General features: G+C 35.3%; 1 protein-coding gene across 1 annotated transcript; it reads right to left on the reverse strand.

Annotated features, from left to right (window-relative positions):
- Positions 1-108: 108 nt before the first annotated feature.
- Positions 109-19,006, reverse strand: LOC149302819 (solute carrier family 13 member 1-like). The gene is made up of 16 exons (XM_089481998.1): positions 18,908-19,006; positions 17,629-17,757; positions 15,804-15,940; positions 14,786-14,973; positions 14,292-14,343; positions 14,172-14,217; positions 12,277-12,339; positions 8,393-8,550; positions 7,900-8,019; positions 7,671-7,769; positions 7,487-7,588; positions 5,402-5,505; positions 4,203-4,312; positions 2,738-2,899; positions 452-589; positions 109-240 (listed from the first exon to the last, which is right to left on the reverse strand). Exons 1-16 carry the CDS (start codon positions 19,004-19,006, stop codon positions 109-111), a joined length of 1,839 nt encoding a protein of 612 aa, XP_089338124.1.
- Between the last annotated feature and the right edge of the window lie 2,488 nt (positions 19,007-21,494).

Here is a 21,494-nt window from a genome sequence, read left to right on the forward strand (position 1 = left end):
GATTTTCACATATTAAATATTGACTGGTTTATCTAATATTGTTATGAAACTTAACAGAATTGCTATACATTGTTAGGTAGTTATGTGGTGATAGTTCTTGAGTCTGTCTTAAGGCGCCGTGATGTTTGAAGTTGCCCATGAAGGGAAGGTTTGAAGATTGAACATTGGAATTGCCCATGTTGATATTGCAAGCATAACCACAAGAACTCCTAGGATGTTAATGCCCAAACCAGCTTTTACCTAAAGAGAACAAAAAATATATATTATCTAACAGGAAACAAGCTGGTAGGATATGCAGTGGATTTAGAAGTAGCCTCTTTACTTTATATTGTGGGTAGCTCACTAGCTTCTGAAGTACAATTCTTAAAACAAAGAAGGGCAGCTACCTGTTGGTTTGCATTTTGTCTGTGTGTGCATCATATAACATAAAATTATTAATTTCACTACTCACCATGTCCATAACTTGTAGATGACCATATGAAAACACAATAGCGTTTGGTGGATTTGCTACAGGAAGAACAAATGCAAACGAGGTGCACAATGTTGTAGGGATGAGTATATAGAGAGGGTTTACTTTTATGGCTTCCGCCTGCAAAGGAAACAAAATGTGATTTTAAATGATTTAATCATGGAAATTATCTCTAATTTAAGAACTCTTAAATATTTTTGAATAAGTCCTAAAAAATTGATTGATCGTGTCAGATTGTATCTTCTTAATACAACCTGCCAGCTAAAATACAAAATATTAGACACGCTTGAGCTATATAATATCTACCCATTCAACACGTTAGATGAAAATACTCAATTGTACAAGGGCATTTATGCAAACTCTTTGTGGACATTGGGCAATGATAAATTTGATAAAAATGCTCAAGCGTGTCTTTAGCAAAGCTAGTAACTTGACATCTATGGAATGATAGCTATTATATAAACAAATTAAAGGAAGCAGGAGTTTTCTGTTTTCTCCCTTTTTGTGATGTCTTGAGATTGAGGTGCAAATTATTTACAGCTGAAGCATTCATTTATTTCTACTGCTGGTGGGCTTTCTGTCTAGCATGAGAAGGCTCACGTTTGTGCTCCGGATTTCTTTTCCTGTACATGTGCTGGCAAGTGTGGTTGGAGCCCTGCCATTTACTCCAGTGTGAGTGTGTAAAGTAACTGAGCTCCTCAGTATGCCTCTCTCTCCTATGGCTGCCCCTTCTGTCTAATTGCTCTAGCCTGCCCCCTCCAGTGTCCCTTTGCTTTGACCAGCCCCCCTCTGGCTCACCCTTTCTGCTCTGATTGGCCCCCTCTGCTCTCACCCACTATATCTGTCCATTCCCACTTCCTCTGCTGTGACCCAGGGAGAAAGAAAGAGAGGAATGGATAATAAAAGGGGTAGGGATAAAAGGAGAAAAAGACAGAAAGGTCCTGAAAAAAAGAGGAAGAGAGGGAAAGGGGAAGGGAAAAAAAGAAAGAGAAAGAAAGAAGGAAAGAAAGGGATAGAGAGAGGAATAGATAGATATGGATAGCAGAAATGCTATCACAACATAGAATGGAGAAATAAGGAGGAGAGGGGAAAAAGTATGAAAAACAAGATTAATAAATAGGGGAGAGAGAGACAAAAAGAGGGGAAGAGGAAGGAACAGAGAGAAGAGTGATAGTATGAGACGAAAAATGGATAGTGAGAAAAAAAGGGTGAGAGAGAAGAAAGAAAGTAAGAAAGAAAGAAAGAGAAAAAGAAAGAAAGAAAATAAACTGTCATTTATATATATGCTAGAGTGTGCATATATGTGTGAATATATTATATAAACAAACTTTATAGAGTGAGTAATGTATTAAAGCAAAGTATTAAAAAGAGGTGAGCTATATTACAGGTATAAATAGTTAGGCATATATTAACTTTCTTAATTAACCTGTATATGCAGCAACACTGCATTTTGTGTTAATGTGTATTTTTCCTGAAACTTGTATATGTAGTATTCTAGATGAAGCAGGCAGTGTGACTGTAAAGGGTATTTCAGCTGTGCAGGTGGTAAAATTATTGCAAAGGTAAAGCAGAGTGAATATATTAAAGCAACTGGATTTGACATGTAATGAAATGTGTGAAATAAATTAAGAGACTGTAAGCTCTTTTTGGGGAGGATGTTGTTGCTCTTATTGTAACACCATAGATTTCTGACTAGCAAGGTTAAGTATGAGCTAACAATTATACTCCCAACAATCTTCATATCTAAAAAGGAGACATGGACACAGAAGCGGTTGGCTGGGAAAGTAGGGAGACATTCAGAGAGAAAGCGTGAGAGAAAGAGAATAAGAGTGTAAGAGAATGTGAATGAGAGTGTGAGTGTGAAAAAGCATGAGAGTGAATGAGAGTGAGTGACAACCAATTTCTTTTCCGAATGTAAAATGCTCTCTGAAATGGCAGAAAACAAAATTCGTTGTCCAAAAATGAAAGGACCAAAAATGACCATTTGTCCAAATCCTTTTTGGTCCATTTGTACAAGTCTAAGATCTATATATCTATAGCTTATAGTATACATATATCAAGTGGATGTAGTTCCTTTAGAGACATTTTTAGCTGGGGGGGCGCAAACCAAATGTATAGAGAGGATTCTGCATTTTATGTCATATGATGAGGACACTGAATTTTATGTCATATGACGGCCGGAGTGTACTTTCACTAACAATTTGAAAAAAAAACAAACAAACAAAAAAAAAACAGATTGTTTACTGTTACACAGTTACGGTTACTCACCAGCGGTGCCAATATTGGCAAGAATATTGTGATGGTAGCTGGATTGCTGGCAACTTCTGTTACTGATGTGACTATTAAGCATGAGATTAGAATGACAAGCCATATTGGAAGAGAACCTAGTGGTGTCATCTTACTACCAATCCATAAAGAGAGTCCTGAATCCTGTTGAGAAAGCACAAGAAATTGTAAGATAGAAGGGTGAGGCAAGAGTGTTCTCTGTCTTACCTGTACACATTCACCCAGCTGGCAACCCATGCAAGATACAGAACTGAACTGTTTTTGCATGCTTTCCACCTGGTGCAAAATACCCTACTGCGTTGCACTATTTCTTACAAAATGTCCCTATTTTTGAACATTGTTTTTTAATCTTGTTATAAACGCAATTGCAAATCTTAACAGATGCTACCTGTCTAAATACAGTAACAAATTCCAAATGTACAAATATTTAATTGTGAAATTTGGCAGTGCACCAATGCTATGTCATTAGAAATATTATAGAAATGTCATACTGAGGAAAAACAGACTGCTGTACAGTTAAAATCTCTATTCAATTGAGGGGACACAGTGACCTCGAAAATTATTTTATGCCCCCTGAGGAGTGTACTGTTACTTGTCATGAGCGGTGGTGCTACTCTATAATCCAATTAAGTAGCTGTATAGGCCCTCCATTGTTGTTAGGGCTTAAAAAAAGGAATGTGGGGCCTAGGACAAATATGGACAATTTGGTTCATGTAGTATGTTTTTTTTTATTCAAAAATACCTCAAACCTTCTTTCTTGGACTTGTCTTATGTTTTAAATAGCCCAATCTCTGCACTATGCTCGCTTAATTTACCAAGCTTGGAGGCAATGCCATTAATTTACCCCCTTCTCAGCGTTAAAATACATTCTTGCATTACATCTAAACTTTTGATTCATAATGTTTCTGCTTTTATAAAATATACAGTATCTCACAAAAGTGGGTACACTCCTCACATTTTTGTACATATTTTATTATATCTTTTCATGTGACAACACTGAAGAAATGACACTCTGCTACAATGTAAAGTAGTGAGTGTACAGCCTGTATAATAGTGTAACTTTGCTGTCCCCTCAAAATAACTCAACATACAGCCATTAATGTCTAAACCTTGGCAACAAAAGTGAGTACACCCCTAAGTGGAAATGTCCAAATTGGGCCCAAAGTGTCAATATTTTGTGTGGCCACCATTACTTTCCAGCACTGCCTTAACCCTCATGGGCATGGAGTTCACCAGAGCTTCACAGGTTGCCACTGGAGTCCTCCTTCACTCCTCCATGACCACATCATGGAGCTGGTGGATGTTAGAGGCCTTACTACCCCCCACATTCCATTTGAGGATGCCCCACAGATGCTCAATAAGGTTTAGGTCTGGAGACATGCTTGGCCAGTCCATTACCTTTACCCTCAGCTTAGTACGTAATTTGGGAGTTTCATAGAATCATTACCTCACAGCCTTCTGCCAAGGCAAATCCACCACCAACAAGAATAGCTATGTCCCAGGGCATACAGGCTTGAAATTCCTTCCATGTAATTAATGGTACATAGTCAAAATTATCTGTAAAAATACAATTATAATAAATATAAATGTCATTATTAGTTATAACTTTCATAGTAAGCATGAACACTAAATCTTACTGAAGCTTTTGATCTCTACCTTTACACATTGTTTTGCCTAATGACCTTAGCTACTACATATCTCCACCTTTTTAACAAGTTTATATCAATAGTAAGTTACCTTCTTCCCACAACTTTTGCCTCACTCAGGGGCGCTCTTAGTATCAGATGACCAAGCAGTTTCCTTGGGTGCCTTAATCAGGGGGGAGCCCACTGCTGGAGGTGCCGGTTCGCTTGTGAAGGGAGCACAAGGTTGAGGAGGCCTCTGCCTTAGCACTCCCTTGCACTATGTGCTGGCAATTGATGCCTAGCACTGGCATATGATATTCTCAGCGCTCAGAAGTGAAGCCACGTGGACCGCAAGGAGCACTGAAACAGAAGTATGTAGGAACAAATCTTGCTCTCCTACCACTGGAACCAATAAGGGAAAGAAGAGCGATAAAAATAAGGGGGAGAGATAATTTGAAAGTGGTGAGAGAGTGCATGTTTTGAAAGTGTTTGTATGTTAGGGGAAGTGTGTCTAAAGGCAAGTAAGCGTGCATCTGGAAGGGCAAGTGTAAGTTTGTAAGGGCAAGCATGAATGTGCATGTGTGTGTGAGTACATGAGCAAGCATTTGTAAGGGCAATGTATATGTTTTTATTTTGACAGTCTATCCATTACTATTGCTAATTTGGGCAAATATAAGGTAAAGAGGGCTCTGCTTGAAGCCTTTAAAAGTAGAGGAAGGTATAACAGAAAAGAGGAAATAGCTATTTTATGATAGCTACAGAAAGTATTGGCATAAGCTGTTTATGTGTGTTCTCTCACCTTAAAGATTGACAATCATCATTCAAATGAATAGGATGAGTACATATCATTTTCCTTTTTCTTTGCAAATTAGTACATATTATTTCATGTAGAAATAATAATGCACACTGTGTATCATGACTTACACAGATAAAGATATCCAGCAGCTTAGCAAGGGCATTCAAATAAACAGTCAGGTCCATCGAAGCACTTACAATGAGAAAAGGGAAAAATATACTCAACTGATTTTTCCTGCACTCGCCTTCTTCCAGGGATATGCTGGGATGATAAAGAAAAGAAGACCCAAAAGCAAGGCAGCTGTAGAATCAGTAGCATATCCGCTGTATCTATAAAAGCAAAATCAACTGATGAGCAATATTCAATAACACTGTAATTCTATAAATGTTTAAACTGAGCCTTACATTTTGACTTATGTTTCCTTTATACAAAGCCATATATTGCATTGTCTTATCAGGGAGGATTTTGTACATTTTTTTTAAAACTTAAGTTTAGGCACAGAATATTGTTTTAAAACTACAATCAAAGTCAGATCCATAAGTACTTGGATAGTGCCACAATTTTTATAATATTGGGTCTGTACGCCACCACAATGAATTTAAAAAGTATAAAATATTATATGAATCCTGAAGAATTACAGCAATTTTCATACCCTTTCCCCCATTTTCAGGGGCTCAAAAGTAATTGGACAAACTAACATAATCACACAAATTTTTCTTAATACTTGTTTGAAAATCCTTTGCACTCAATGACTAATGTCTGGGACCCATGGACATCACCAAAATCTGTGTTTCCTCACTAGTGATGCTTGGCCCGAACTTTAATGAAGCAGTCTTAAGTTGCTGTTCGTGAGTCTTTCTGCTATAGGTTGATCTTAGTTTCATCTGTCCAGAAATATTGTTCCAGCACTGGGTATGCATTTTTATATGTTTATTAACAAAGTCTAATCTGTCCATCCTATTCTTGGGGCTAAGTGGTGGTTTGCGCCTTGTGCTAAAACCTCTGTATTTACTTGAAGTCTTCCCTTGATTGTAGACTTTGTAGACAATTATATGTCTACCTCTTGGAGAGTGTTCTTGACATGGCTAAATGTTGGCCTCTGGAGTGCTTCGGGCCTTTTGATGTGGATGAGCTCACCAATACGTTTCTCTTTTTCAGAATGTACCAAATTATTGATTTAACTACTCCTAATTTAACTATTGCAATCTGTTTCTCACCTCCCTCCCCTCCGGAAAAGTGATAGTGTACTTCACTTCCACTGACTCTCTCTCATATTGAGAGTTCAACAACTTCCAAATGCAAATTCCACCTTTGGAATCAACTCCAGACATTTTAACTTCTTAGGTGTTAATAAAATGATGAGGGAACAGCCCTGAAACATGCATCTCAGCGAATAGTTCAATTACTTTTGGTCCCATGAAAAGTAGGGGACTACATATAATAAGTGTTGTCATTACTACACCATTCATCCAATTTGGATACAAATTAAAGTCCTGTACCTCAATAACATCTTAATTGATTAATTTCAAATCCATTGTGATGGCATATAGAAAATATGAAAACGGTGTCACTGTCCAAATATTTATGGACCTAACTGTAAATTATGGTTATGTTGAAAAATGTTTAATGCATTTGTTTTGGTTCCTCGTAATCCACCACAAAGATGAACTCCCTGCTAATATGTTTTACTTACTTTTGTACATATTGATCCCAAGTGGAACTAATTTGTCAAATGGGCTGGTTTCCTTTGGCTAGCTTTTTCTGAGAATGGGCCATGCTTAGGTCAACCATGTTTCACTTAAATATTTTCAGGAAGAACAACAAGTCTCCAATATAATCTGTTATAGGTATTAATGATTAAGGGGACAGTGTGATTATTGTAGCTGTATCCACACTAGCTATAACTGGGAATGTTGTAGCTTAACCAACTTACAAGGATATTTATGGAGCACAACCGCGTGTAAAAATGAAATGCTTTATAAAAGCATTTTATTTGTGCATTTCGGAATAAAGTCCTGCAGCCATTTCATCCATACTTTATGCAGGAATATTTGTTGCGTAATGAATTTATACTAAAGATGCCCCTCCTTTCACTCGAAACATTCTACTTTTGCAAAGAAATATTATAACTAGGATAGTGCAAGCATAGATTTGCTGGAAGAAGCCAAATATTAAGCCACACCAAATTCCATATTACAACATCACTCAATATGGTATCCATGCCACTATAGTTTGGGAAATGAAGAACAATGTGTTGTTATGTAAGCCAAATATATTATGACTTATTGGATATATGAAGTATCTACTTACTCAGGAAAGAGAGTGGACCATCCAGGAATAAAACCAGGGTCTCTTGTAAACCACAACAAGGCCATTAGAACAAACAGAATCAGGGTCATTATTTCTTGATAGCTATAATAGAAAGTTCACCTTATTGTTTTTGCATACATGATGTGTACATTCAACAGTATTAAAAGAATTACAATATTTTTACCTAATAGGACCAAGTCTTTTGTATTCATCTTTAATCACTTTTGCTGAAGCTATTTCACGTGGTGTCTTTACTTTGCCGCATTTAAACATTTCTTGAAAACTGAAATTCAAAGGATAGGAAATATATATAGTAGATAATATATAATATAAACCATTTTCTATTTCGACATATTTTTCCAACAGTCTTAAGTTAATTAATCTTATGTTTAAGAACAGAATGTTAAACATACTTGAATCCAAGGAAAAGCCATTGCAGCCAGATCCATGACAAAATGAGAAGAATGACGCTGATTGGGATGCACAGCAAGAACCAGGTTCCAAAATTAATTTCTGTGCTCTTTGGGTACCTCCTGAAGTGAAATACATGTTAATATTTAATCAAAATGTTAGTATTGCTCAGTATAACTCTAGTTTTCATAGCAATATTAAAAACGAGTCCTCTGTAATTCTAAGAAACAAATCTACTTTGTTTTCCTAAGGTTAAATATAGATTCATTTAAAACGGTTGGTTTTAATTGACAACGGGTTCTGAAAATAATACAATATTATACCTATTATTATATTATTACAATATAATACAATATTATTATAATAGTAGGTATGCTCAACGTCATGAAATAAATTAATAAGCAATGCATTTGTTGGATGTATTCATTTTTTTTACTAAAATACAAATTTTTTTTTGATTACTTATTACTTTTTGAGACTGTGAACTATACTCACGTTTGAAACTGCTCGGCAAAAATCAGGTTGGTTGAAGTCCCAGTAATAGTGGTCAGTCCTCCTATTGTAGATGAATATGCAATGCACAAGCACATTGTCTTGCACATCATGTGATCCTTTTTATTTCTATATCTGTTTTCTGTTGATGCTGGTGGTTCCTGATGGAAAAGACATTCACATATGTTTATAATAATAAGTTCTCTTGCTGTTAGTGAACTACCAATACATTTTCTTTAACCTATTACAAGCCCTACAAGGCTTTTAATTCAGATTGTAAACCAAAAGGGGTATACGTGTTGTTTATCTTAGTTTTATATGGTATTCTGAGTACATGGTTTATTGTTATTTTACATTGAAGGGAGAGCACATTTTTTCCATGGTCTTTTCCATTTTTCTTCTACAGCATACTTTATCTCAAACTGTGGAGATACATTTATATTTGTATGTGTATTACTCTTTTACGGGTACATCAAAACATTTGCCCCCTTAAGTAATACGATATCAGAAGGTGAACCCTTGCCCATTCGTCAGTTTCAGTGACACTTACCACTTTATCATAGCAGGGTTACAAAGATAACAAAACAAAATCTTTATTGTTTAATGCCTTGTATGTTATTGACCTTGTGTTATCAATTACTAGTACCATAAAAATAATTATGTTTTTAGAACAGAATCCAGCATGCTCAGATTATTACCCTCCTGTCTAACAGCACAAAAAAAAGTGAATAATAAAGGTCATAAACTTTCATATAACATATTGGATACCATAAAGAAGGTCTATTGCCAAACAAAAAGTATGCATTTGATATTATTAAAGTAAATCTAAGTTTTTTATTGTGCAATACTACCACACTATCAGTAGTGTAATATGCAATGCAAGATTTAACAGGTAGGGTGGCAATTAAAAATATGCCCCCCCCATACTTTATAATTAAAGGATTATTGTTATAATATATGCAATCACATTTTCACACATCTTGCATATAAAACCCAGGCGGCATAGCATTTAACTGTGTGTAAAAAATATAAAATTTTAGATAATCTTTTAGATAATCTACCATTTAAAAAAAGTAGAAAAAGCCCAGAGGAGCATAAATCAAAGGTGATGTGTGTCATCCTTCTTAAATAAATTGTAGGGAATCTTAAATATTTTTTTTAATTAAAAGTAGATAAGAATAATGCACTAAAGTTCATTATGATACAAAAATATAACTGCAATAAAATGAAGCAGGAATGCTCTGTAATTATGCTTTCTGAAATTATAAATACATGTAAACAGTAAGCTATGTGAACAATGAAAATGGGATGTCAAAAGGTCAATATACCTTGTAACTTCTAGTGCATCATTAACTATATAACAAAGACTAAAATAATATCTGCAGGTCACGCATAAAGAAGATTACATAAAGAGCTGTGAGATTATCAATTTTCATTGACACACACTGTTATGTCAACATACATTGCTAAAGGAAGCACATTATAATCAATGTTATTAGATAACATGTTAGCGAACCCACATTATCAACTAATAATCATAAAACATAATTAAAAAAATAATGCTTGTAAATTTTCAACTTGTTTTACCTCCCCACAGGAGCTGTTCTAACAGATACAGGAATGTATGATAAAGTAAGGTTAATGACCTAAATGATGTATACGTGGGGCCAGCATGTCAATATCTGCAAAGCACTCAGGAGAGCATTTAGATGGCATTTTGTTTACATTGGTCATGCTAGGGTGGAAGTCGACTTGGGGACATGGCAGTGGAGGTTGGAAGTTCAAAATCTCTGGTCTGAATAACCAAACACAAACATTATTTTTCAGTGGCTCACTAACGGGGTGAAGCAAATGACTCTAATGGCCATCCTTGTCAAAATCATTGTGAAACGGTCAAAAACAGTTTTCTAACAGGGACTTTAACTGCAATATACCAGTGATGCTCTGATATGATATCAGGTACTTTCTCTGCTGATTTTTCTACCTAATATCTAAGCCTGGTGTCTCTTTCCTCTCTCTTTGCTATGCTGATAGCCATGATCTCCCCTAGTTATCTGTTCCGTGACTCACAACATGAATTGAATAGGTCCAAAAGGTCTAAGCTCCATTACTAATTTTCCACTGCCTACATGCACAAAATTAGGTAGAAATGCTGCTTTCATTTTGAGGCAGCAAACATCACTATAAATACCTAAAGGGCAGCACATAGACATATGCATAATACTTGGAATAAAAAAGCAACTCTGATTAACAAAACCAACAAAACAAATAAATAATATTTTTCGTTTTGAGTTCTATCCCTTTGAGGCACTAGGCACATCCAAAAGTAAACTGTTAATGTCTTTAATGCTCGGTAAATATTTATAGCACATTTTTGTTACTTTTCTTTTACCACATAAGCTTTAGCATTTGAACCAGTAAAGTCGCATTAAAGTATAGTTTAGTGCCTCATATTTTAGGTGTTAAAACAATATATGAATATTTAGTTTTTTGTTGGAAAGGGAATGAATAATATGTATGGAAAATTGCCCTTATATGTTTGAAACATTGCCTGGCTGTGAGAGAAAGCATTTGTTTTATCCGGAGTCCCTCATGTAATGAAATAAATACATCTTTTCAATTTTGTTTGTTAAATGCCACTTATAGGACACTCTACAAGAGGAGAACAAAACTGAATTTAATGTACCTGCCTATACTTTTAGCACCTCTTGGCATTGTTAGAAACATACTATTTAGTGAATATATCCCACCACCTGTAACATTTGCCAAGCTCTTAAAAGCATTAGGAGTATTGTAGTGTAAAGCAGGCATCAACGTGCAAAAGAAACCTGCTCGATAGGAAAACTATCTAAAACTGTGAAATGAGTTCAATTTTAATCAATTTTTTATTGACTTAAAACAGAAATATAAAGAAGTACAATTGATATTAATCAATACAAACAATACACTTTTTTTATGCCTAGTTAAGTATTAACTCTTTGTTCTAATAATATTGCATGTTGCTTTTAATGTATTGTATGATAAAGACACTGAGATAACCTGGGCTGTAAGTTCATTAATGTCAACGACACCCTAAGCTGTCATTAACCTGTGTAGTAATAATTATTAAACAGGTAGGGTGTTAGTGAACTTGTGTTCGCCCACATGTTCCTTCCTTTATATGTTCTCTTATCTATGCAAGCTGAGTATAGCACCCAATATAAAATGTATGGTGAGTACCAGGATGTGGGGAATACCCTTCTAGCAGGTTAAGAAGAAAATCTTTAAAACTAAGTTTGTGCATGTAGAGCAGAATTGTTTGGCCTGTGGTACTTGTTCTATACACAAGAAACGTCTGACATGGCTAGAAAGAGCATCAGAACCTTTGTAATTTCAAAGGTTAAAGGTAATTTCCCATTTAGACATATATGGTAGATGTAGTGTTGGAACTATGGAAACAGCTGACAACAAACATTACTGGTTATAACTGATTAAAGAAAGGTTTGATAAACAGCATAAATAATGACCGGAGTGGTAATGTCTGCAATGTGGCAGCAAGTTAAAAATAATGTATACCAATGCTTTGGTGTTATATCATCTGCCTTATTAACCTAATTTATTATAAAAAAATAGTTTTATCTGTTTGGGGTTTTTTTGGAGCTAAAGAAGTGCTCATAGAAAGCATGCTGTATTACAACATTAAGTTGAGACTGGTTAACAATGTGTAATAAAATATTTATTATGGCCTATACATTTCTAAACCGTGTTTTGTACAATTTTCAACCCTTTTCATTATATTAACTCTAGTCTTTTTTGTACACCCATATGAACATAATACAATATAATAACATTGCTAATGCATAGCAAGAGTATACAGAATTTGGAGATTTAAATGTGTTATTTCTTACCTCTTCAATCTCTTTTTTGTCAATTTGATTGTTGACCTCACTTGGAAATTCTTCTTCCATTGTCTATTTTGGAAAAAAAATATAATATAATCAATAGATCTATAATTTATTTTCTATTACTCATGATTACTAATAATCTAAAAAATATTTAGTGAGGCAAATAATTATTTAAAAAAAACAAAATTAGATGAATTTGCTGAGCTACAAATCTCTGACCACCTGTCTTTATATTATTCACAGTTAATATCCAGACAGCTATATAGGTGCATAGACAAAATGTGCCTTAATGGTAGTTTTCTAGCTTTGCATGGCTTGAGCCAGGTTACAGTTGGCATCCTTTACTTTGAATTCCTCAAGATAAAGGTGCTTGTAGCATTAATATTAACATTAGTATTCCTTTTATACCGTATATATTTATTGCAGTTATAATATATATATATAGTAAGGGAGCATTTATTTTCAAACAGAAATGATATCTTTACTCTACACAGTTTGTTCTAACCAGATTTGCAGAGACGAGAAAATAAATAATAATAATAATAATAATAATAAAATATATATATACCGTATATATCTTTTAACAGGAATAAACATATGGATGCAGTTTTATACATAATTTGTATGTCAAACATAAAACTTTATCTTTTGGAAAAAGAGCATTATAAAGCATACCCCCACCGTATCACTACATTCAAATTTGTTTAAGATTTATAAGGTGTATTTTACACTTATGACTTATTCACAAAAGGGCAGATTGATACCTGGCAGGTTTCTCTGCAAAAGAGGCTGAAGTTTTATTTGCAATGACCACAAATAGGCTTATGCTTAGCATATCACTTATAATGGAAGATCTCTTAACTACATGTTCACATGTCTCATTTTTTACCACAGTTTTGCAGGAGGAATCATCTGTTTGTTTAAATCTTTTTAGGCAGTTTAGGTGTGATTTTCGATGGTTTCAAATACGGGATTCAAAACCCTCTCTGCTGTCAATAAAGGTAACTGCTAAACTGAATTTTCAAGAAACCTTTCCATCCTTGCAACTCACTAAGTAAACCTTAAATTATTAATGATAGCGCAATAGTGATAGTAGGAATGCCATTTTCCGTAGGTCTGAACTAAAAATGCAAGTGTTGGTTTGTCTTTGCCTTATACTGAATTACTGAATAACACGTTACATGCAAAATATTGTATGAGTTATATGTGAAGGTATGTATAAAAGGAACTATGAGCCTCTATGTATAATGTTACAGATAAGCAACCTATGTCTTTTTGGCACAAAAAATGACCTTTTTTATATACTTTATAGCATCATTTTACACTTATTCATTACCAGAGCTCTGTTTTATTGTGCTTGCTTGTTTTATACATAACCTCCTAAATCTTAATAGCTATGTGAATTATAGTACAATTTAGCTTCGATACCTTAAAGGGTCCTTCCAGTGCCCCATGGAACACCCTAAGCACTACTTCCATATGCACTCCTTTAACCTATATTTAGATAGAAGCTGCAGCTCCTGGGCTACAGCAGAATGCCTCCACCATGGTCCAACATTTTGTCAGTTGGTGGCAAGAAAGCGCTCCTATTAAAATCAATGGGAAATCTTTTCCTGCATTAGATCCCCCACCCATGTGTTCACAAAGCCAGTTCTATAGCTGAATGCCGGTAAATATATTACATGCATGGAGATGTTTCTGGTTGACCACATTTTCTGCACAACCAATAGCCAAGGTGTTGAACGGGGCAATTACATATTGGAAATATTCTCAGCTGTCATTTGCATTAAAGTGCATATGATGGCAGGCGTGTCCCTATAAAAACAGTATCATCAAGTTTTTGCCATATAGGACTGTGCCTATCGGTGTTGACAGTAACAATGAAATATGAAACATACCACATCTTTTTCAGTGTCCCATACAGTCACAGCTCCATTACTGTATCTGAAAGAAATAAGTTACATAAATATCCATTTTTAGTTCATTAAAACTAAGGTTTATGGAACTGTGGTCCTTACCCATTGACGGATTTCTCAGAAACATAATTTGTATCAGTTTCAGCGCTGTGTTCTGTAAGTTATTAACACAAAAGATAAAAAATCATAAACATTTTTTCACACCATTTAATTGTATTCCCTGTTGTTATTTACCCCATTTTTAGTAACTGTCTATAACAGGGAAAAACAGGGTGATTGTTCATCAAACCCAGTACTTTAGTTTTGCTCTTTTAGCAAATAACATTACAATGCATCTGGATGTCCTCAAATGTTTAAAACCATGTAACAAAAAGAAATAAACTCAAAAGTACTAAATGTTCTTTTCAAAACTTCTTGTTTGAAACTTCTAATGTCTGCTTACATTTATAATTTCTTATTTTTTACCAGGGTCAAAATGCTATATGATCATATCACCAGCCCTCTACAGAGAATCAGAAAAAATAGGCAGAAGAAGGCTTCTATATAATGTGCAGCTAATTAGACTGATTTGTAGCCGAATAGGAAATGATATGTACCATCGAGTTCTAATGCTTCATTGTTAATGCCACCCGATGAACTGAGTTGCATGGCATCAACTTCTGCTTCTGCATTAATGATTTGCTGTGCTACTGCTTCAACTATTGGCATCACCATGGCAGCAGTGGAGGTGTTGCTAAGCCACATGGACAGAAAGGCTGTACTGAACATGAATCCCAGCATAAGCCTGCAAACGATATAGAAATTAGCATGTAATGGGTCATAGAACAAAAAACAGTAAAGTGCTGCTATTTAAATGCCTAAAATGGAGAAAGAAAAAGGAGTCTAGAGTCCAAGTTGATAACTGTAATTGGGCCAGCACCAAAAAAGCTGTAAGGTTATATAGGTTTTCAGAACCTCGGACGTCTTTTCCATATGGAAAAAAGATCTCTGTGTTCCTGACGACGTTTGTAACTTTACATCTTTTTCTGTTGTCCTAATAAAATGCATCCATTTTGGCTAAAGACTTTTGTTCTTATTTTACAATCTGACAGCCAGAGTGTTTGCATATAACCGGGACATTTGTAAATACACAGAATTGCATGTGTTGGATTTTAACAGGATTTTTTTTTTGCTGTTAATAAGAGCTTGGATTACACATTGGATTCTTCTGTCATACAAACATCAAAATGGGATCTGTTCACCAAAGAGGATGGCTGTAGACCCCTTCCAGAATATATATAAGAATCCTTATTTTTAAACAAAAAGCAATTAGCCTCTCAGGCAAATTATATGTCAAGCAGCATTCTGTGAAATCAATATATGGCTGATTTACCTAATGGTTAAGATAGGGGTAAATCTAAAATCTGGACAGTTAGTGGTCATTGGGGACTATTTGGCTAGCAAGTATATTGGTTCATTAAAAAACATTTAACTTTTACTTTTGACACAATTAGTTCTGTACACTCACCACCTTCTGCAACAATGCTTATTATCTTGGCATTTTTACTCGCCTGCTGTGCTCATGCCGCTGTGATTTTACTGTGCTTCTACTCATTTAGTGTTACTATAACTTACCATCCTGGATTCACCCCAACTAACATGACCATCTTTAGAGCAATCCTTTTGTGCAAATTCCATTTTTCTATTGAGGTTGCCAAACAAATAACACCAGTCAGCAATAGATGGAAATCTTTGAAATATGTAGATGCGATCTGAAATTTAAAAAATAAATAAATCATGTGATGTATAAAAATAAACAAATCCTATAATAATACTCTCTATGGGTAAAGCTGAAGCCCTTCATATTCTTCATATTCTTCTTCTTAATAAAGTCTTGCTTGTCCCCTTTATCCCTCTACTTGTCTATTATCTGATCTCACACGCTATTAAACCCTTACAAACACTATAAGAGATATGTGATACCAGCTTCTCAAAAGAGGTTAGTGCTACCATAATTCATTAATTTAAAGCTGATACACAGGCCACAATATTGCTCCATAGACACCCGATCAGCTGTTCTGTTGCAGTGTGTGGCTCCTGACTGGATATGCCTAGCCATATGCTACATGAGCATACAAATGCTACATGGGGTCTCTCTCCAGCCTTTGGCCACACATATGTCACTGGTGACAGCCCTGGTAAAGTACTCATCTCCACTCCACCCCGGGATATGTGCCTGTATTAACAGAGCTATTTTAAGGTCCAATGGGGGCAGCAGCTCTTCACCCTTTTGGGCACCACTTCTCAATGAGCTGGTTAAAAGGAAGCTCACTGATCACCCCTACCAGCCCATTACATCTATGGAGGACAGTGCCAAGTCAGCACAGTCATTGTGACTTTACTTTTGTACTTTGTACTTTACTTTGTACTTTACTTTTACGCAGTGCTGCATATTCACGTGAGGCAGAAAGCTGGGATATAATGTCATATCCCAATTTCAGAAGATGGATGATGGCGAGGAGATGGTGGCTGGTGGCACTGCTCTGGCTTAGGTTGAAAATAGCATCAAGAAAATGATGGCAAGGTGGGGCAATGGGACAGTTTCCTTGCACGCTACCAGGATTTCAGGAATTTTGGCCTCTGCCGCTGGCTTGTATTTTTTTCATTTGTTTGACATTGTGGGGTGTAGAGTTGAAAGACTAATTGGCATTATTTCCACTTTGGGACCTTCCTGTGTCCCTTTAATTGATTTTCTTCACGGCCTCATTTGGTGCCTGTATATTGGGAATTAAGTATGTTGTCTGGTTTTGAGCCACTATATAATTAGGGCATTTTCTTGTTCTTCACATCTCTGGGCTGAAGGTTGTCAGTCCACCCCTGAGTGGTGGGAACCAGGCTGGGACCCATTTTTATGTAAAGATGTATTTATGATGATACTAAAACAACACATAATTGGAGGGAATTAGCAATATAACTGATTATACATGTACCTAGCGGACCACTTTAGGCACTCAGTGTGAGGTAAGTGGGTTTGCCTATAGACTAGACTTGTAATACTTTTGTCCTTTTTTTTTTTCTTTTCTTTACTGTAAGTATGGTACTCACTTATCTAGAATTTCTGGACCAGAGCTGTACCACACCAACCCTCAAGCTCTACAAACAGGCCGCAAGTTTTGTAAACCCTAGCTTCAGCATGTTCATTCATTCATTTTAAAATCATGGTTTAAAAAAGCGAGAAGTAACACGTAGGGACTTTCTCTTATTGAATGGTACATTTGTTAGATATTGTAAACAACACTTCCAGTTTAAAAAAAAAATCTTCCATAAAAGCCAAAAACATTTCTTTGGAACTATTATGTGAGTTTCACATAGAAATACTTCCCTGAACTAAATGAATATCAGCAATAGCAACTTAGCAACATTGAAAATCAACTGGATTCGATGTTCGATGTGTACTTACTGTTTTAGATGGTAGAATGCCAAACAATGGAAACATCAAAGCGGGTATAAAAGCTGTCACAGAAAGAGGCAAAGCTTCTGAAAGCCAGAAAATAGCAACTACGAACAAAACGTATGCACATTCTGCTTCCTGGGATCATAGAAAAACAAGAAAAGGTATGAATGTAAGCCAATACATAAGCAATGAATAGTTTTATTAGTTTGTCATGAAACGCTATTGAAAATAAAACAATAATCTTCAGTGTTCAGTTAATGATTCATTATACTTAAATTATCTTGCTTGTTTATTATCATAATATTATATATATATATATATGAGCACTCTCGGGTGCTAAGTAGGAAGTTATACAAAACGCCCATTGCACCAGTGTGCCAGGCGCAGTAAAATTCTTACTGTGTTTTAGAAATATGATCATTCTTGCTGACACTGAATCAGCTTAATGCACTGATGAAAATGAGGGAAAAATACATGTTTTTATTCTTTTGGCAAACACTATCTGTTATTTGGCAAGATACATGAGATTAACACTGGTATCAATGCATCTTATTATATATTATTTGACTTGGGTTGTGTTGAATTAAGAAACAAAGCAAATTGGCTCTGGAACATCACTAGAATATAACCAAAAATTCTGATTGTTGTTAGAAGAGGATCTAAAATTTTATTTTTATCTAAAATATTAAAAGTTTAATATATAGATATTTCTAAACCACACACAATATAACACTGGCTGTAGCTAGGTGCACCCTATGGTAATCAGGAATATATTTATCTAACGTATCATCTATGAACAGTCATTTACCCTTCTTACATTTTAATCCCTTCCCTCTTTTCAGTATTAATATTATAAATGTTTTATATAGCACCATCATATGCAGCAGCAATGGGTAAACAGGACATAACAAGTATTGCATCACATAAGGTAAGGGGGGAGCTGTACAATATACAGATGTCCTTGAATCTGTAGGAATAGCTTACAATTGTCTACTGTTTTCCAACAGAAACTGTATTCGAATGTCAGTACATGCTAAGTTAAGTATATTTTTTTCATTCTGTTCAGACTTGAAAATACTTTTATATTTTATTTCTCTAGAAAATGTCTGTATCCATAACTTCGAAAAAAACTTCATTACATACGTATTAAGCAAAGTCACTAAATAGTTGTTTATATGTCCTTAAATGAATTTTTGCTTTTAATTTACAATTATTTAGTTTGCAATTATGATTATATCACAAAATGCTAGATTAAGTATTGTAATCATAAAATAAGTTGACTTACTTTTGTTTGTATAATTAGAGGTACAGGCAGCAAACACAGTGGAGTTAAAATAATCAATAAGAGTCTACGATACATCCAAATATAAGTGAGAATCTTCATTGTAATGGAGAACAAAGTCTGCTTTCCTGTGAAAGTGTAAAAAAAAAATGAGATGACACTTAAATAGTAAGCCTTGATTAATGTTTCTCTAAGTAGCTACCTTTAACCACTGGAATACAGTCTTTTCTAAACGTAGTTAAAGATAAATTTTTATTGTTTTACTGGCTTCTATATTGATCAACTTTTAAGTAGTTGCAGATTATACATGTATAGGGATTCTTGGCAATTGTTTAGCTGAATCGTCTACAGTAACTTGAGTAGACGACTGAACACTTGCTTACAGGATCATTAAAACAAGTCCAATGGGCGCAGGTTCCTTTTGATTCTTCTTCCCTTTATCTATTTTCATTTGTATATGTTGGCACAAAATAGCAAGTCACACCAAACATCTACTTTCACTCTTAATGAACATAGGAAAAAGATCAAAAACTGTACAGTTTTACTGTTTTGGTAAATATAAAACACCCATCAACATCATTTACACAATTAAATACCAATCCTTTTATACGGTATTCCTATAATAACACAATGTGTTAAGACTTTAAACAACTCTTTTCTTCCAAAGGTTGCAATTCTTGCTGAATGGGGGTTAGTTTCCCTTGTGTGCTCAGTTATCATTAACTTGAGATCCATGCTACATTTATCCAAAATTCCCTCCCATTTGATGGACTCTGTATCATCCAAACCTTGTGATGGTCTCTTAAATATACATGAAGGCCTCTTTGCAAAACACAGATAATGTTTGTATATGGGGTTTGGCTTTAGTTTCTTTTTTACTTAGGTAATTAAGTTAGTTAGTCCCCCAGTGCAAGTATTTGAAGGTATAGTGTCCAGAGATCTGGATACATTATTCAGGGGTCCTACTTCTGTGATGAAAGGTGATAACCTTCCAAGAAAATAAAAGATGGCATTGAATAGATTTAGAAATTATTCCATCATTTGTTGTCCAGACAAGCCTTGGAATTGTTAGACAGACATACACATATTTCTAAATGTCAAAGACAGCTAGAAGGTAATATTTTTTAGTCCTTTGGAAGCTGACCCCACTTTTCATACAAGCTGAACTTCATTCTTTGTTGGAGGTGGGGCTCAAGACAATAGGTTTAACTGCATGTGTTTTTCAGTAATTAAGGGGTTATTACCCCAACCATTCCAGTCTTTCACAGGGTCCCAAAAATTCACACGGAAATTCTCCTCCTCCAGGTGACATAAAGTGTCCAGTATAGGATCTATTAATGAGCCAAACTGTAGTCTGTTCTTATTTAGACATGTCACTGGCCCCATTTGTTACAAAACCTCCAAGAGACAGTAAACATGCTCAAGATATTTTTTCTAACTGAAAAAAATTGATATTAGTCAGCTCATCTTCCTGTGGACCATGGACATTGAATCTCTTTATATTAATGTCCCCATAGTACATGTGATTGTAAGGGATATGTACCAACACAAATCCACCAGATTAAAACATAAACATTCGATACCTTTGAATAATAAATAAAGATACCAACAACTTCATATTGGATAAACAGGCCGTGGTCTTTTATTTAGCTTACAATGTATCATTAACAGATTGCATACATTAACTGAAACTTTGTAACCATAAAAGCACTCTTGGCCCAAGCCCCAGAGTGCAACCATACTTAACCACTTTAAGACCATCCGCCCTAAAGCCAAGACAGTCAAATACACCACCAGTTCACCCTTTTCTTTTTCTTTTTATAAAAAGGGCAACCTTAACCCAATAAAAGCCACAACAATAAAACATTTAGAAAAAAAAAATTATGGGTGGGAGTCTGGTTGCCTGAGAAGCAGCTCATCCATGCTTCCACTCTTGGTTCTCTCGCTATGCTGCTGCTCACCAGACGCTTAATGGAGGTCAGTGCAGACAGCTTGCAGTTCGTTGCAGGTAAGAAAAACCCTACCTCAACAGGTGCTATTTATAGGGCAAATTCCCACCCTTTGCGCAGCATGAGGCACTCGTGAGCGCAGCACAAGATACCCTCGCACACAAGGTGGGCAAAAAAGGTGGCAAAGTTAAGCGGCGCAAGCGCACCTAGAAGTTTCTTTCTATTTTTTTTTATATTATTATTATGTACCTCATGCCTAACCTGTTCTACCTCACCTTCCCATGACCCCTCTATCCCCACAACCACATGCCGCCCCGACTGCTAAATCGGGTCAGGGCTATCCAGTTTACTACTAAAATTTGAAGTGATGACACATTTACCTCAAAGGAATGCCTCAGTTAACTGTTGTTATTAACTTTGTCTAACAATTTCAAATATGTTTTATATCCAGGCTAGCTGAATTGCCATGGATGATGCACTTTTGACACTTCGGTGATCTATACTCCCAGCGCTTAATTTTTTCTCTGATTGTTGGGTAGCATAGATGATGTGATATTCTTTTGCAAATATGTAAATGACAGTTTAGACATGAGAACACATTGGCTACATGACTATATCAGAAAGCTATCCCACTTAACTCT

The sequence above is a fragment of the Sceloporus occidentalis genome, unplaced genomic scaffold (assembly GCF_023333645.1).
Source record: "Sceloporus occidentalis isolate IW3139 unplaced genomic scaffold, rSceOcc1.0.p SCAF_17, whole genome shotgun sequence".
Lineage (NCBI taxonomy): Eukaryota > Metazoa > Chordata > Lepidosauria > Squamata > Phrynosomatidae > Sceloporus > Sceloporus occidentalis.

What these genes read in the sequence shown, in the direction of transcription:
- LOC149302819 (XM_089481998.1), bottom strand. Translation starts at nt 19,006, where the DNA reads ATGAAGATTCTCACTTATATTTGGATGTATCGTAGACTCTTATTGATT. An exon ending in TCTGAGAAATCCGTCAATGG is followed by an intron (nt 14,218 to 14,291) that starts GTAAGGACCACA and finishes TATTTCTTTCAG; the next exon opens with ATACAGTAATGGAGCTGTGA. An exon ending in TTTGCCGAGCAGTTTCAAAC is followed by an intron (nt 8,020 to 8,392) that starts GTGAGTATAGTT and finishes ATTTCACTTCAG; the next exon opens with GAGGTACCCAAAGAGCACAG.